Source organism: Suncus etruscus, chromosome 4 (assembly GCF_024139225.1).
Source record: "Suncus etruscus isolate mSunEtr1 chromosome 4, mSunEtr1.pri.cur, whole genome shotgun sequence".
Taxonomy (NCBI): Eukaryota; Metazoa; Chordata; class Mammalia; order Eulipotyphla; family Soricidae; genus Suncus; species Suncus etruscus.
In genome coordinates this window covers 4,846,456-4,864,326 of record NC_064851.1, presented here as the reverse complement: position 1 = coordinate 4,864,326, position 17,871 = coordinate 4,846,456, and the positions used below count along the sequence as shown (strand labels likewise).

At 53.2% G+C, this 17,871-nt stretch overlaps 1 protein-coding gene across 1 annotated transcript; it reads left to right on the top strand.

The window, feature by feature from the left end:
- The first annotated feature begins 4,973 nt into the window (after positions 1–4,973).
- On the top strand, positions 4,974–16,079 carry IFT27 (intraflagellar transport 27). The gene is made up of 7 exons (XM_049771774.1): positions 4,974–5,139; positions 7,706–7,785; positions 8,035–8,094; positions 9,628–9,687; positions 11,750–11,867; positions 12,829–12,938; positions 15,891–16,079. The coding sequence occupies exons 1-7, from the start codon at positions 5,106–5,108 to the stop codon at positions 15,987–15,989; spliced, it is 561 nt and encodes a 186-aa protein (XP_049627731.1). The 5' UTR covers positions 4,974–5,105; the 3' UTR covers positions 15,990–16,079.
- The last annotated feature ends 1,792 nt before the right edge of the window (positions 16,080–17,871 follow it).

The following is a 17,871-nucleotide window of genomic DNA, read 5'->3' as shown; positions in this document are numbered from 1 at the left end:
AAGAGCAGATATTTTCACACAGGAGTCTGACAGTTAACTCAGGGGCTGGAGCAATAGCACCGTGGGGAGGGCATTTGCCTTGCATGCTGCTGACCCAGGTTCGATCCCCAGCATCCTATAGGGTCTTATGAGCCCACAAAGGATAATTACTGAGCGCAGAGCCAGGAGTGACCGATGAGAGCCACTAGAGGTGGCCCAAAAACTAAAAACGAAAAGAAAGTTAACTCAGACACATTAGGGCCCTTTTACACCTCAGGATACTAGCAGTTCATTTTTTTTTTTGTTTTGTTTTTGTTTTTAGGCCACACCCAGCATTGCTCAGGGGTTACTCCTGGCTGTCTGCTCAGAAATAGCTCCTGGGAGGCACGGGGAACCATATGGGACACCGGGATTTGAACCAATCACCTTAGGTCCTGGATTGGCTGCTTGCAAGGCAAACGCCGCTGTGCTATCTCTCCGGGCCCCCTTTTTTTTTTAACTTATTTTTTTCCTCTGGGTTTTGGTTTTTGGGTCACACCGGCAGCATTCAGGGGTCCCTCCTGACTCTACACTCAGAAATCGCTCCTGACATCTCTTGGGGAACCATATGGGATGCCAGGATTTGAACCATCGTCCTTCTGCATGCAAGGCAAATGCCCTACCTCCATGCTATCTCTCCGGTCCCTATGAGTTCCTTCTTATGTGGACCTCACTGACTGAGAAAAGCCCAGGGTTGGAGCTACTTCCTCTTGTCTCCCTCATCCTTTTCCTCTGGGGTTGCTGCCAGAAGGAGAGAAGATGCATGCAGCTTTGGGGGTGACAGAAAATGCTGCACTTTGCCACTGCTCTAAGGTTCCCAAACAGAGTGGCCCATTTGCTTTTTAGGGGTAAAGCTGCAGCTGAGAATACTGGAGGACCAAATAGATGGTGCCAGGGCTTGAACCTGTGTCTCCCAGGTGAACAAGCTTGGCCCTTTATATTTTTTGTTTTGTTTTGTTGGGGGTGAGGGGTCACACCCAGCAGTGCTCAGGACTTACTCCTGGCTCTGTGCTCATAAATCACTCCTGGAAGGCTCAGGGGACCCAACAGGATGCTGGGGATTGAACCTGAGTCGGCTGCATGCAAGGTAAATGCCCTCCTCACTGTGCTGTTACTCTGGGCCCCCAAGCTCAGCCCTTTGAACCATTTCTCCAGACCCCAGAGTTTTTCTCCTTGAAGGCAGTAATTCCCTTCCTACTTAACAGCAATTCTGGGTAACCTTGGACTTTCCTTCTCCAGCGGCCTGGGACCGTTCTGGTCTATGGGGTGCTTAGCAAGCATTCGCTGAAATAGTTGTTGTGGGGTGAATTTCTCTGAGAAGGTTTCAAGCCAGGCCTGGACTCACTCAGGCTTTCAGCAGTAAATTTAGCTGCTCACAGATGCAGAGGGCGGAGCTGACTTGGCAGCAGGGTTTCTGTTAAGTGCCCATTCACTCATGTTGAAGCAAAGATCCCCCCCCCCCACCAAGCCTTCTCCATTCTTACCCCAACTCCACATGCCCCCGCAGGTGAGCTCCTCCTGGCACCCACCCACCCACGAGGGCTTTTTTTCTGCATCTGCCTCCTACATCCTCATTGGGGCTCCAAGGGTTCCAGAAAATCTCTCCTGTTGGGCCTCCAGAGCTGGGGGAACCCCTGGAAACCCCCATATCCACATAGATCTGGTAGGTTGGTGATATGTTTATTATCTTTTCCTGAGTGAAAGTGAGAGACAGAAGTTGCAGGTTAGTGCACGCTGCCCCCCCCCAACCTGTCCTGTTTCACATGTCGATTCACAGTCAATTTTGAGATGGGTTGGTGGGAAGGGGGTTCATACAGATATCTAGGTTCCAGGCTTCCCTGAAAAGGCTGGAGCAATAGCACAGCAGAGAGGGTGTTTGCCTTGCATGGGATCCACCCGGGTTCCATCCCTGGCATTCCATATGGTCCCTCAAGTCTGCCAGGAGTAATTCCTGAGCACTGCTGCATGTGGCCAAAAAAAGTCACACACACACACACACACAACACACACACACACACACACACACACACACACACACACACACACACACACACACAAAACCCAAACCAAATGGAATGTTTTTGAGGGTGTGGACTGAAATCTCAAGCAGGAAGAAGCAAGCTGGTCCTGGCAGAGAGGAAATAGGGGTTCTAGAGGCAACCCTAGAGCTGGCTCAGTGTTTCTCTTTTTTTTTTTAAACATTATTTGGAGGCCGGAGCAGTGGCACAGAGCGGTAAGGCATGCTAGCCTAGGATGGACTGCGGTTCTATCCCCCCGGCATCCCATATGGTATCCCAAGCCAGGAGCAATTTCTGAGTGCATAACCAGGAGTAAACCCTGAGCATCACCGTATGTGGCCCTCCCAAAAAAAAAAAAATAAATAAATAAAATAAACATTATTTATGTGTTTGTCTGTTTATTTTGGTTTTTGGGCCATACCTGGGGGTGCTCAGGCTTTACTCCTGGCTCTGCGCTCAGAAATCACTCCTGCAGGCTCAGAGGACCACGTGTCATGCCAGGGATCGAACCCGGGTTCATCCCGGGTCAGCTGCGTGCTAGGCAAACACCCTCCGAACTGTGCTATAGCTCTGGCCCCTTGACTCAGTGTTTCAAGAGCAGCATGGTGAGGGTAACCCCCACATGGGGCACTTGAAGGGCTGCCAGGTAGCCTCAGAGAAAAGCAGAGAAACTGGAAGACTCAGGCTTAACTCAGCCTGAGGGTTTGGGATGGACTCGTGGGGTGGTCTCCCAAGAGGAAAAGTAGGAGAGGGAGGCAAAGGAGACACAGGCCTGACCTCAACACTAAGAATGAGTATCCAGGAAAGAATTAAAGAATTAAAGAGAGTGTTTTCTTCTGAGTTCAGGGTAGAAGCCTGAAGTCATTTGGGGCATGTAAGATAGTGGACGTGACTTGTAGGTGCTGGTCTGTGTGTGCGTGTGTGGTGTGGGCTGTAGAGTGTGGTGTTGTGTATATGTGTAGTATATGTGTGGACGCATGTTGTGTATGTAAATATTTTAGGGGATTATTATTTATTATTATTATATATATTGAAATAATATAATAATATTATTATCATTACTGACCCTACCCTGATCGGTAATTGTGCCCTCCCCTAGGGTGTGACCTGGCATTGTGCCCCCACCCTAGGGTGGTACCTGATTCTGCTTCCACCATTGGGTGGTATCTGATCCCATCATTGGGTGGTACCTGATTCTGGGGAGTAAAAACAAGGGTCTGTGGAAGGCGAGGGGCTTTTTGGCTGGAACTTATTCTGAGTCTTTGGACTTCAGTCTTGTCCACCGAATAAAGCTAATATTTCCACAAGCCTGACTGTCTGCGAGCTGTTTATCTGCCGTTTCACCTCAGAACCATCGGCTGGATAGGGTGGCAGACGCGTGCTCCGAGCTGGAAGAAAAAGGCCTCATCCTTCATCCCACCATCAGTCAACCTCTTCAGGGGCTGATTTGCAACAGACACAGTGTGCTGGGTATGGGCTGGGCCATGCATATGGGCTCTGTCATGTGTCATTTTGTGTGGATGGCAGTGTGTCCTGTGTGGTGGATCCGTGTGATGGTGGATCATGTGTGGTGCATGATGCATTGTATGTGTCGTGTGTGGGATGGTGTGTCCTGGATCGAAAGTCATGCGTGATGGTGCAATGGTGGATTGTGTGTGTCAGGTGTGATGTGCGCCTGGTGGTATAACCTGTGTGTGATGTCTGCTGATGTGTCATGTATGGTGCTGTGTTGTGTGGAGACCAAGCATTCACCCTTCCTGGATCTTTCTGCCCAAACCCATTGCTTTAAATCTTTAGATTTCGAAAAGCAGATTTCAATTCTTGTCCCTGGCTTCAAGTAAGTGTGTGGTTTCCATGTACGGTGTGGGGCTTGGTCTGGCCCTGTGGGTGCAGCTCCCCTGTCCCCTGGAGCTGCAAAGAGGAGAAGTGACCACACGTGGGAGGATCAAACCAGCTCCAAGTTCCACTGGAGTCCACGGGCCTCTCCAGGGCGCAGGCACCTTTCCAGTGGCGTAGCCTGTGGAATATGCTGATCGGTCATGTGTGGTGTTATGTTTGTGGATGCCAAGCGCTCACCCTTCCTGGGTCTTCCTGCCCAAACCCATTGCTTTAAATCTTTCCCTCTTGCAGTTCTTAAAAAGCAGGTTTCCAGTCTCCCTTTGGGCCTGCAGGGCTGACCCACTTACAGTAGGTGGGGAGATGCAAGCGAACCCCCAATCCCTCCCAAGCCAACCAGAAAACCGCTTTTTTTTTTCTTTTATAATTTTTTGGATTTTGGATCACACCCGGAGGTGCTCAGGGGTTACCCCTGTCTCTGCGTTCAGAAATCGCCCCTGGCAGGCTCGGGGGACCATATAGAAAGCCGGGATTCGAACCACCGTCCTTCTGCATGCAAGGCCAACGCCCTACCGCTGTGCTAGCTCTCCAGCCCCGCCTCTCAGCATGGCTCCCACGCAGGCCCAGAGCCTGGCAAAGCTTCTTTGCCCGGACCTTTTCCGGCAACATCGGGTGGGTGGAAAGTGGCCGTGATTGACAGCTCTCTCGACGAATAAGTTCTCAAGACAGGCCCTCTAGTCACGCCTCTTCCTTTTCACTGGCCACTTCTAGTCCTGAAGGCGGGCGGAGCGGCCGGTGGAGGCCAATCGGAGCCCGCAAAGAGACGGAAAAGGCGGGGCTGTCTGACGCTAGTTCCGGGCCTGGCGTGTCTGGCCTGGCCTGGTGTTTGGTTGGCTTGGCTTGGCGGGGTTGCGGGGCGATCCTCGCTGCCGGGGCTTGGGGTTCTGGGCTGAACCCCGCAAGGGAGCCGCGCTGCCTCGATTGTACTTCCCCCTGGTTGCTTTCTGAGGCCTTGAACCCCCCAAGGGGCGCCTCTTGCCTTTCCCTGCCCAGGCCTTAAGCATTTGGTGACCTGCCCCCCCCAAGCCAGCCCTGGGGGTTCCAGCACCCCCCAAGATCCCAGGCCCCGGAGTCTCAGCGCTCCCAACTTGGCCGGCGCCCTCGGCAGACTCACTAAGACCCACCTAAGGGAGGTGCGCAAGCCCCCACGGTGCAAGCCAAGGCCTGGTTACCATGGTGAAGCTGGCAGCAAAGTGCATCCTGGCGGGTGAGTCGGTACCAGAGCTAGTCTGCGGACCCAGAGGTTTCCTAAAGTGAACTGGCCGAGCTTTGCACCTCAATTGTCACCCTACTCCCCCTTTAAAAAAGATACCTTAACACCCAGAGGAGTTATTGTCGATTAACTTGGCTCTAGGTTGGACCCAAGCACCTTAGGTTGCTTGAGTCGGATATTTTTTCTCCTGCTTCTCTGGCAAGTTCTGTGCACTCCCCAGTCGCCCCTCAAACTAGGGAGACCTGTACTATGAAGCACAGGCTTTGAAAAAATAAAAATCATCACACACACACACACACACACACACACACACACACACACACACACACACACACACACACGAGATCTGATGCATTGCAAGTATCCAAGTGTCTGGAGCACAGGTGTTCTGGCAATTGATGCTGCAAGCACCACCAGCTTTATCTGTTGTGTATTGTAATTTTGCTTCTGTAGAATGAACAACGAGCGTAGGGCTTTCACATTTGTGGCTTAGAAAACGTTTGCCTGGATTATGATCAGAATCACAAACTCTTGAGTTTATTGAGTCCTTAGATCACCTTCCTCCCTCCCTCCATTCCTCTATCCTTCTTCTTTTTTCTCTTCTTTTCCCTCATTCCTTCCTCCTCTTCTCCCTTTCTTTTTTCCTTCTTCCTTTTCCATTCTTCCTTCCTCCCTCCTTTTCCTTCTTTCCTTCCTTCCTTCTTATTTCTTTTTCTTTTTTCATTTTTTTTTTTTTTTGGTTTTTGGGCCACACCCAGTGACACTCAGGGGTTACTCCTGGCTATGCACTCAAAAATCGCTCCTGGCTTGGGGGACCATATGGGACATTGGGGATCGAACTGAGGTTCATCTTGGGTCAGCTGCATACAAGGCAAACACCCTACCTCTGCACTATCATCCGGGCCCCTCCTTCCTTCATTCTTCTCTCCCTCTTTTCCATCCTTGATGTCAAGAGTGAATGGCTGATGTTTTGCTCCAGGTACCCCCACTTCTCAGTCACTTCTATCATGAGTTTCGGGGTGCTCACTGCAGGGAGGGAGGGAAGCATCATGCCCCCTGCCCCATGGCTGAACACCTGGTGGCAGTGACAAGTTGGAAGGAAAGAAAGAAACGACTCCCTTGCAAGTCATGGCAGTTAGTAGGAGACACACGCTACCAGGAGTGGAAGGATCATCTGGGTGGACAGCATGTGGGCAAGGCCTGGGCAGGCAGGTGACCACAAGCCAAGCAGTGAAGAAGCAGGAACAGGCCCAGAGCCATAGTGCAGCAGGGAGGGCATTTGCCTTGCATGTGGCCTAAATAGAATTAATCCTCAGGTTCTAAAACCAGGACACTGGAGAGACATGGGTCTGGAAGCAGTTGTCGATCTAAGAAATGATACACACAAATACATACACACACACACACACACACACACACACACACACACACACACACACACACACACACACACGGAGAAACAGATTCAGGAATTCCAACACTTAAGCTTTCAGCCCCTAAGAAGCAGCAAGTTCCGTGGAAAATCTGGACACACACACACACGGAGAAACAGATTCAGGAATTCCAACACTTAAGCTTTCAGCCCCTAAGAAGCAGCAAGTTCCGTGGAAAATCCGGAAATGCAAGAGAGCTGTTTTTGTTTTGTTTTGTTTTGTTTTCTGAAAATTTGAATATTGGGGCCCGAGAGGTAGCATGGAGGTAGGGCATTTGCCTTGCATATGGTGGTTTGAATCCCAGCATCTCATATCATCCCCCGAGCCTACCAGGAGCAATTTCCGAGACTTGCAGAGCAGAGCAGAACTTTGACTGATGGTGACTGTGTGACCTTAGAGGAGACCAAGGGGAACCTGGGGAGGGAAGGGGAGTTCAGGACAGACACCCCTGGGGCGGGGGGACAGGACAGTTCTGGTAGGAACAAACTGTAGCTAAAGGTCCAGGTAAACTAGAGAAAGTGATCTTAAGACACTGATTCAAGGGACCAACTTATGGGCCTGTGGACCAGTGCCTGGGGGCCTTGGAGGGAGCCCCAGTAAGCCTGAGCCTCCAAAGCAAAGTGTGGCCCTTATAGAGAACTGGGGGAGAGGGGCCCTTTGAAGGCATTTCCAAAAATCGCACTAGGGTGCAGAGAAGAGATGAGTCAATGACTTGAAAGTAATGGGGGAAGGTGGGGTGTCTTGTTTTTTGTACAGATTTCACCCATCCCCAGATCACTAGAGTCCCCAGCAAGCCTGGCTGGCTGGGCATCCTGCTGAGCTGACCCTCAGTGGCCCTTTTTCCCTCTCTGGCATCAAAGTCCTCTGTAGCTTTTTGGGGTTTTGTTCTTTCCTTCTGTTGGGACCATTTTATGCAATAAAGTCTGTATCTTTCCAGGTCTCTGAGCCCCACCATTGAGCGTGGCTTGGAGATTGGACCCTTTCGCCAACCTGTGACCCTGGCTGGCCTCTCGCTGTTCTGTGGGCACCTTGGAAGGATGTTAGGGTTCCTACACCGACCACTTGGGGGCTGGGAGGCTGCAGAGCTGTGGAGATGAGGGTGACTTGTGTCTCCTTGGATCATGCAGGGGACCCCGCCGTGGGCAAGACAGCCCTCGCCCAGATATTTCGTACAGACAGTGCCCTCTTCCAGAAGAACTACACGCTGGTAAGTTGGGGAGTTGGTAGCCCTGATTTGGGAGGGTCTTTCTCTGAGCCAAGGCTACCTGAATGGGTACAGGGAGGTGTCCGGAGGATCCTGTCTTGACTGTCCTGTGAAGTTTGTCCCTTGGCAGGGGGATGGACCAGTCCCAAGTGAGTCTGTCCCCACCCAAGCACAGAAGCTAGGGGTGTCCCTAGCTGTCCCCTGGGGACGGGGGGTTCTGATACCCGGTTATAGTGTTCTTCTTTTTGGCAGACCACAGGGGCGGATTTGGTGGTGAAGACGTTGCCTGTCCCAGACACCACAGACAGCGTGGTAAGAGATGCCCGGTGGCCTTCACCCACCAGTGATGGCAGCTGGCAACTGCTGACTGGACCCACCGCAACCCTGAGCTTGTGGGGATATAGCATTGTGGAGCCCAGAAAGTATTGCTAGAAGATTCTGGATGAGAAAGCCAGAGAGGACCATCTATCTGGGCTTTGCCCTCAAATAACTTTGTGACCCAATTGCTAACCTGGGTCCCTCCCTGAGAAATCCTAATTCTGAACAGTGAATTACAGGGTGACATGTTTCCCTGGATAGTAAAGTTAAGAGTCACCAAGCCTGGGGGAGGGCGATTGCTTTGCATGCAGCTGACCCAGCTGGCATCCCATATGGTACCCTGAGCCTGCCAGCAGTGATTCCTGAATGCAGAGCCAGGAGTAACCCCTGAACGGCACCAGGTGTGGCCCAAAAACAAACCAGAAAAGAATAGTTCAGTGGGAGGCCCTTTTGCTTGCACATAGTCCAACTCGAATTTGATCTCTGGCATCCTATATGGTCCCCCGAGTACCACCAGGAGTAATTCCTGAGCATAGAACCAGGAGTAATCCCTGAGTGTGTTGGAAGGAAGGAAGGAAGGGAGGGAGGGAGGGAGGGAGGGAGGGAGGGAGGGAGGGAGGGAGGAAGGGAGGAAGGAAGGAAGGAAGGAAGGAAGGAAGGAAGGAAGGAAGGAAGGAAGGAAGGAAGGAAGGAAGGAAGGAAGGAAGGAAGGAGGATCAGTTTAGGTCTGGAAGACAGCACAGAGGCCTGGAACAGGCACCTTCCAGGTGTGAAGCCCCAAATTCCCTCTGAAGCACCACTTGGCCCCCTGAACACCAGCCTGCCAGACCCAGTTGACCAAATATTCCCTGGAAATGGGGCCTTCTCCCCTGAGCTTTGATTGGATACACCCACCTCCACCCAGTGAAGAAGCACCGGAATCTTTAAGGGTTTCGTGCGCCCAATCCAGGCCCGAGTCCTCAGGTCCTTAAGGCAAGCGTTCAGACAACCACCCTACAGAGCACTTTCTTATCAGCCACACAGACTGCATAGGGCGACCCAGGGAAAATCTGGAAGGCTTTGTTGGATGGCAGTGAGACTTGGGTGCACGTGGGTGCCTGCTGACTGCCAGATTCGCCCCTCAGGCCTCGGGGAGCAGCACAAAATGCCCCATTTTGAATGCAGGTGTCTTCACTGGCCTCCTTGAAAACCAGTGGCTTCAAGATCTGAAAACGCATTTGCTTAAGCAAGCGCTGAGTGACCTTTGGGGAGGCGGGCACTTGCCAGCCGGTGGAGCATGCTGTTCTGCCAGCTGGAATGCCAGTCTGGCCGTGGCATCTTTGTAGGTGGGCTCATATACAGCCCAGAATGAATGCCCCCCCCCAATTCCCAACTAGACCCCGTGGGCTGATGCTTTCCAAGCATACCCCGCTGTGAGCCTAGACACACACCCCGTAATGTGCGCATACCTCTGGGGTGGAGGGTGGAGGTGAGGGGGTGCTGGTGACCCCATTCCGATATTTTCAGGACCTTCCTTTCTGATTCTAGGAATTCTTCATTATTGATTCTGCTGGCAAGGAGCTGTTCTCAGAAATGCTGGATAAACTGGCAAGTCGCGTGCAGTCTTGTCCCGACTCCCCAACCCATTCCGAGACCCACCCCACCCCTGCCTTCCATCCCAGGTTTCTCCCACAAAAATTTCTCATCTCTCCAACCGCCAAGAGAAATTATGGGGAGGCGGGTTGTGCTTTAATGAGTGTTATCTGGCCCTGTGAGTGGTCCATGTCATTGCCCCTACTCCTCTGGACTATCCTAGTTGCAAACTTAATCTAAAGCTCTGTGGCCCAGCCTTGCACCCCCACCTCCATCCCTTATCCCCCCCCCCCCCACCACCACCCCTTTTCGACCCAGATCTGCATCCCAGAACAGGAGCCAATATTTGATTGTCCTGTAGGTGGCGCCCGAGAGCCCTGTAATGGGACCGCCCCTTGGTACCCAGTTCTTTCCTCCATCCCCATCTCCATCACCTCCCCTTCGGGGTTTGCCCTGGGAAGTGCCCTGTGCCACCCCACTCTCGTGTCCCTCTGCCATCTTCTCAGGATCTGGCATGCTGTCCTTTTCAAGGTAACCGTTCCGCTAATCTGGGCCACAGAGCTAATTAGAAGGGATCAGCTCCCTGGAGCCATTCCTTTGCCCTTCCAAGAACAGCCACGGTCCAATGCCGACTTTGCTGCAGCCCTTTCTCTTCCTGCTCAAAAAAATAGATCTGTGGCTGCCTGGCACCCAGGGCAGCCTGTGCACCAAGTCTGCCTGTTTTGCCAGGTGCCTGCTGCTAGGGGTGCCTGTGTCTGGGCCACCGACCCATCATCAGTTCACCCTTACTCCAACCAGCCCAGCCTGGCTTCTCCCCCTACCCCAGGCCCCGAGGAAGGAGACGGGGTGATTTGTGGTGCTAGCAAGGGCCCACAAGTTACGGTGGGGGGCGCAGAAGTGGGGGGGAACCAGGCCAGTCCCAGCAACACACCAAGGAGCCAGGGAGGCTGCCAGCCCTGAGTTGGTCTTTCTAGGACAGCTAGAGGGCAAATGTGGCCACTCCACCAGCCTCCAGCACCCCAGAAATAAACCAGAAATAAAATTGTGGTTTATGCAGGGAAGGGGCCTGGCCAAGAGTCACTTGCATCAGGGGATCCCCACCCCATGGCACAGCAGAGCTGTCTTGTCCCCCATAGAAGGCAGCAGGACACTCCTTTGTTGCCTGCCAAGAAACCCCCAAAATGTGACAGACCTGGAGAACCAGCTGAACCCTAGTTTTTCATTGGCTCCCTACGCCTGCTGGGGGTGGCAGTAGAGTTTGAGGGTCCGGGCTGAACTGTGGCTAGAGAAAGGGTATTTGGAAAATACCCTGAGGATGAGAGATGCCAAACTTTCAGGAGGACGGGGAGTAGGACATTCTTAATCCCGCAGAGCAGAAAGGCACCAGGGCAATGTGCATATCTGTGCACATGTGTACTTGCATGTTTATATGTGTTTGCATGTGCATGGGCCAAACCCATCACCTTCCCCTGCCTTCTTGCCATGTATAGTTGTGCAGTTTGAGGAGTCGGAGCAATAGCACAGCAGGGAGGGCATTTGCCTTGCATGTTAGCCAACCTGGGTTCGATCTCTAGCATCCCATATGATCCCCCGAGCCTGCCAGGAGTGTTTCCTGAGCACAGGAGTAACCCCCAAGCACCACCAGGTGTGGCTTAAAACAACAACAATAAAATATTAAATGGACTTAGCTCTTGCCCACCACCTCCACTCCTGGCTTGCCCAACCCTGTCCTCAACTGAGCTGGCCCATCCATCTATGCCCACTGTCTCTGCCTGATGGGTTCTCTTGTGCCCTTTGGAGTACCTAGAATACATGCCTTTCTCCTGGCCTCTTCCCAGAAGCCAGATTTGTTTTGTTTTGTTTTGTTTGCTTGTTTGTTTGATTTTTGGTTTGGGGGCCATAACCGGTGTTGGCCGAGGGATTGAACCACGGTCCATCCTAGGTTAGTGCGTGCAAGGCAAATGCCCTATCGCTTGTGCCATTGCTCTGGTTCCTAGAAGCCAGCTTTGCCCCCCTCCTCTGAGTGTTCCCCATCACTCCAGTGACCCACCTCAGCTCACCCCAACCTTCCATGCAGTGGGAAGACCCCAGCATGCTGTGTCTGGTCTACGACGTGACCAACGAACAGTCCTTCCAGAACTGCGCCAAGTGGCTGGAGAAGGTGCGGGCACAGTGCCCCAGCGCTTCCCTCCCAGGTAGGTTCCCCTATACACCAATGTCCCTGCAGCACCCCTGATCCTCAACCTTCAAGGTCATAACCAAGACTATTCGAGAGTTCCAGGCCTTGCTCTGGTCCCGGGAGGCCCTGGGAGCCATGCACCCCTCCTGCCACACCCTGCACCCAAAATATGTGTGTCTGGGCTGTTAACCCCGCAAATTGGGGTCCCTCAAAAAAGGCCTGCCAATGCTGTCTCTTCTCTCGGCAGGGCGCAGTAAACATTTGAGCCCCGTTGTCCTTTCTGAGCGCCTGAAATCCGTGTCTTGCACTTATTTATTTATTTCCCTCATCCTCTCTGTGAGATCAACAAATTCCGCTCATTACAGACCAGGGAAAGCGATCTCCGGGGACTGGCTCAGAAATTATCGGCAGCCCATGTGGCCGGGAGCTGAGCTCAATTACCTCAGAAACCCTGACGCGGAGCCCGATTCTCACATTAGTATTAATGACCATCGAGCAAGTTGGCTCCACGCACGAAGAATTAACACCCTAGCCATGCGTGCTTGCCTGCAGGAGCTGGTGCACTTGGAGATCGGGGAGCTGAAGAGCAAAAGTGGACAAGAGGAGTAACCCCTGAGTGCTGCTGGGTGTAACCCAAAAAACAAAAAAACAAAAACAAAACTGGACAAGAGGGGTCCAGGAGGCCCTCCCTGCCCCTCCCAGTGCCCCCTCTCCTGTTTTCTGAATCTTAGAAGCAGCATAATTGCTCCTTTTGGGGGGGGGGGGTCACACCCAGCAGCGCTCAGGGGTTACTCCTGGCTCTACACTCAGAAATCGCTCCTGGCAGGCTCAGGGGACCATATGGGATGCCAGATTCAAACCACTGTCCTTCTGCATGCAAGGCAAATGCCCCACCTCCATACTATCTCTCCAGCCCCATAATTGTTCCTTTTACCCCTGCCTGTCACTGTCCTGTTGGCACTTGTCTCCGTTCTTAGGTGTGTTGGTGGGGAACAAGACAGACCTGGTGGGCAGGAGGACTGTGGATTCAGCGAAGGCTCACGCTTGGGCCTTGGGTCAAGGCCTGGAATGTTTTGAAACTTCAGTGGTGAGTGTCTTCCCATGCCCTCTCACCCAAGGGGGCTTGATGCGGGCCTTTGCGCATCAGTCCTGGTGCCCCATGTATCTCGGATGGGGACCTGGTTTCCTGGGCCCTCCAGCACACCCGTGGCCACTGGCCCTCTTTGGGTGGCAGTGATGTGACTTTCCTTTGGTCATCACCTGCCCTCAGATGTGCCTGGCCTAGGGGCACAGCTTGGGCTTTCACACTCAGCGGCTTGGTACTGGCACCTTCATGCCCTTGCTTCTGTTTGGGGTTGCCCTATGCTGGTGGAGCCCCACTTCCTCCCTGGGAATGTTGAGGTTCCAGCCATCCCCACAGCTCAGCTTGGATGCAGGCCTGGGAGCAAAGCAGCTCCCATCAAATGCATTTCCTGGAGGGAGACAGCACTTGCGATGTTGGAGTAGAGCACCTCCTGCAGGTGGGCCTGGGACCTGCAATTCAGAGCCAGAATGGCTGAAAAACTGAAGGGGTACAACCTCCCGCACCTTTGGTTCTTTGTTTGCCCCAGAGTCAGGGGGTCAGTTCCTAAGGAGCCTGGAGACCACTTTCGACCTTGCCTTAAGGCCGTAAACCCAGCAGCCCTTAAGGCTGAATTTGGGAAGTTTTTCCAAATGCAGCTACTCCCCATCATCAGGGTAGGAGGCCATGCCAACCCCTGCACCTCTCATTTCTTACTGGAGCTCCAGAGAGATGCCCTGATCTTGCCCCCACCAGGTCGCAGAACCAGCTGTGATTTCTTTTTCATGCACTTGTCAAAGGGGGGTACAGCCAAAGTCGCTGGGCCTGGAATTGCAACATGATGATTAAGTCCAAAATGCGGTGCTAAAATCTCTCTTTGAGAGGTGGGAGCAATAGATAGCACAGCCAAGAGGGCATTTGCCTTGCATGCCGCTGACTTGGGTTCAATCCCCAGCATCCCATATGGTCCCCCGAGCACTGCCCAGGAGTGATTCCTGAGTGCAGAGCCAGGAGTAACCCCTGAATATCGCTGGGTGTGGCCCAAATTCTTCCTCGGTGCAGGAAATGCTCCCTCCGGGCCTGGAGGAGGAACCTATGGGGGGTTCTGGGGAAGGTAAGAACTTCCTCTGAACTTCCTTCCAACTAGAATTCTCACCCCTTGGATCTTACCCCTTCTTCTACTCCTGCCCCAGTTACACTGTCTCCACCCCAACCCCCATTTCTAAGTTCTGCATTTTTCACTCCAGAGACAAGCAAAAGGTCCTTTTTGTTTGGTTTGGATTGGTCTGGGGGCCACACCCAGCCGCCCTCCAGTCTACTCCTGGATCTGCGCTCATGAATCACTCCTGGCAGGCTTGGGGGACCCAGTTGAATGCTGGGTATTGAACCCTTGTTTAACCGAGCCCCTTGAATGTTTTTGCAAAATCCTTTCTCTGGAGCCCTTGATGCACTTTTATGAGCTGCGATATACTGTGTGTGGCTCCGGGGAGCCAGGGATTTCTGGTCTTTAGGGGAGAAAATGTGTCTCCCCTTGTGTCTCTCTTTGCCGTGTGGACACCCATGGCCAATGTGAGCCCCCAGGTCCACAGAAGATTTTGTTCCTGTGTCTTAGGCGCCCTGTTCAGACACCAGCACCAAGACCACTCCAAGAATTGTGTCCATCTCTGACCTTTTCTTCTCTCTGTGACTTTGGGGTTTCAATCTTAAGGAATCCCCAAGTTCTACAGTAGGATCTGAAATGCAGACTTGGAGCTGTAGGTTGGTGAGGGCCCTATCCAGGAACCTGCTTCACTGATGTTCTGTGCTATCCCTGCGCCCCGCCAGGAACCATCCAGAAAAGCTCTCTGGCGTCTTGGCTTCTGCTGGTCTGGAAAGGGGTGGCTTCCTCCTGATGCCAACGTCTTTCAGGAAAATAAATCAATAAGGGGCCGGAAAGACAGAAGGGGGGGACTAAGGCACTGGCATAGCTCACAGCCAACCCAGATTCGATCCCTGGCACCACTGAGACGTCCCCAGGGTCCTGCCAGAAGTCCGCCCTGAACGCGGCCAGGTGTGGCCGCCAAAGCTAACAGAAGCACAAATCGATCTATAAACCCCCAGTCATACACTCTGGACTCGTGGCAGAAGCTGGGCGGAGTGTTTCCTGTCGGTGTGTCCCCCACACCTCCACCCCCATGGTCCTGACCCCTCCCCTGGAGCCTGCTCTGCTCTTCTCAGCCCTTGGAGGAAGTCCAGGGCAAACTGCAGCTTTCTCTGGTCTTGCCCAGAGAGCAGAAGCCCTTTGGCTCCTCCTGTAGCTTGGATGTTCCACCCAGTCCCTGCGTTCGTTCCCCCATCACCTGGGGATCCTGCCATCCCTCCTAGGTCCCCGGCTTCCCTCCTGAGGGCCTGTCCCCCTCCAGGCTGTATCAAGATCCTCTGCTGAACTGAAGCTGGGGCGCCCCCTGCTGTCCTGTCACTCTCTTGCCTCAGATGCTCCTTCCTTGGATAACTTGGGCCTTAAAGAATCATTTTGGTAACCGGAGCAGTAACACAGCAGAAGGCATTTGCCTTGCACACGGTCGGCCCAGATTCGGTCTCTGACATCCTATACGGTACCCCAAGCCTGCCAGGAGCAATTTCGGAAGGCACAGATAGGAGTAACCCCTAAGCGCTGCTGGGTGTGCCTAAAAACAAACCCAAAAAAGTCATTTTAGCATCTTTCCATTCTTCCAATGAGAGTGTTCCCAGGGCTACACAGGCACACCTGGCTGGAGATACAGCCCTGTAGAAGCATCTAGAACCCTACTAGAAACATCTAGAATGCAGCTGCCATAGCCCTTGGTGCCCGCATCCTGGTGAAGGGGCCAACTTGAGCTCGATGCTCCACATAGGAGCTGGGGTGACAGTGGACGGTGTCGCCCCTAATGTAAGTCCCGCTCAGCATTAGGGAGTCAGTCCCAGACTCCCCAGCTGACCTCTTTCTTATGTCCCCCACAGAAATTGATGGAGAACTTTGAGGCTCCTTTCCACTGCCTGGCCAAGCAGTTCCTCCACTTGTACCGGGAGAAGGTGGAGGGTTTCCATGCGCTGGTGTGAGGGGCAGGCAAGGACAGAGAAGACGGACATGCTGGGACTCCTGAAACCCTGACGGTGACTTTAAATAAAAAGGACACGGGCATCACTGCATCCTGGTTCCTGCCTGGAGGGCTCACTTGTTCTGATTTTTGTTTGTTTGCTTGGTTTGTTTTGGGGCCCACACCCAGCAGTGTTCAGGGCTTACTCCTGGCTCTGCACTCAGGAATCATTCCTGGTGGTGCTCAGGGAATTATATGGGGTGCCGGAGAGCGAGTCTGGGGGGCTTCTGGCATGGCCAAGATTGGGGGGGGGGACCTGATAGGTCACTGCCTGAGGAGCCTCTCCATGCCCCATGTCTGTCCCTGACTGTCCCCGTCTGTCCATGTCTGGTGCAGGCTTTGCCTCTTGCCAGATCCACAAAGCCCCCTGCTGGACTCCCTGGATATACGCTCTCTCTATAAGAGAGAGCAGCCTCTCCCAGGAGCCCAGAGCCCACTGCTTTCCCCTTAGTGAGTCCTCCGATGGCCACACTTGTAATTCTGTCCACGGATTCTCCAGGTCATTCATGTCCTAAAACAGCCCTGCAGGAAGGCTCACTCCCTGGGTGTGTGTGTGTGTGTGTGTGTGTGTGTGTGTGTGTGTGTGTGTGTGTGTGTGTGTGGCTGAGAGGCATCAGAGACCATCTGCATCACCCTTTGGGGATGTGGGGGTGTAGGAGACTTTTAGCCCATCATTCCATACCCCTTCCCGCCTCCTGGGGGCCACAGGGGTCTGGGCAGCATTGCAGGGAGGCACATTCCCATCCCCTGAGCTGCCTTATTGGGACCCCTTGGACTCAGCACATTATATCCACAAGTCATCACCTCTCTATCCTGCATCCTAGGTTATGAACTGGGTCTGAGCTGCATTGAGCTCAGGGACAGTCAAAACCAGCTCCTAGACTTAGAGCCCGGCGTGGGACAGTGCTTGCTCTGGCCTTCTGTGGAGCACTGTAGGGAGGACGATGCAGATTGGAGGCAAGGGAGGGTTTCCTATAGGTCCTCCAGTCCTCCTCAAGGAACCCAGTCTGAGTTACTGACCCGCAAAGGAAGCACTGCTGGGTGGCAACTGAAGTTTTCTGCGAAGTGTCCAGGGAGCCTGTTGGCCATGTGGGGGAGACCATTGTGAGCATGAACCTCTTTCTCAAGGAACAAAGCTGCCCCACTCATAGGTTGTGTCATCCCTCCCCACCCTTACACACTGGTTCTGTGTCCTCAGACTGGGAAGTGAAGTCCCTTTCCTAGAGGTGAGGTATTTAGCCAAACTTGGGTACAGGGGTATGGAAGGTGGGTGTGGGCACAGGAGTACAGACTGAGGGGTCAGCAACTGCCTTCCAAGGGATGGGGCACATCAAAAAAAAGACCAGAGGCCAGGACCCACATATACTTACACCATGGTCTCCCCTCTGGGATACACGGAGCACCCCTTACCCCTTGTTCCAGCGTGCACTCCAGCCCAGCACCGGCCGACTCCACAGAAGAGAAGCAGCAGCAACACTGGACTTCCCCACTCTTTGGACCCTTCCCAACCTGACCTTCCTCCTGAGATCTCCAGGACACAGAAGCTGGACACTCTCCCTCTATCCCCTGTGACTTGATGGGGGTCCTTGCCTCCTGCTTCCTTCTGTCAGGGGACTTGTCAGGGGAAGGAGAAACTTGACCTCTTGAGGTTCACCCTGTGACTCTGGGGGTCTCTCTGGAGGGGCTCTGCTGCCTGCTGTCCCCTCCTGGGGGGACTCAGCCAGAAGATACAGATGTGCAGATAGGTAAGTGACACACCAGATGACCCCTAGTTGGTGCATAATTCCTCAGTGATACGAAGCCAACAGTCTTGGCAGGCTCAGGGTTTTGGTTTCTGCTTCTGA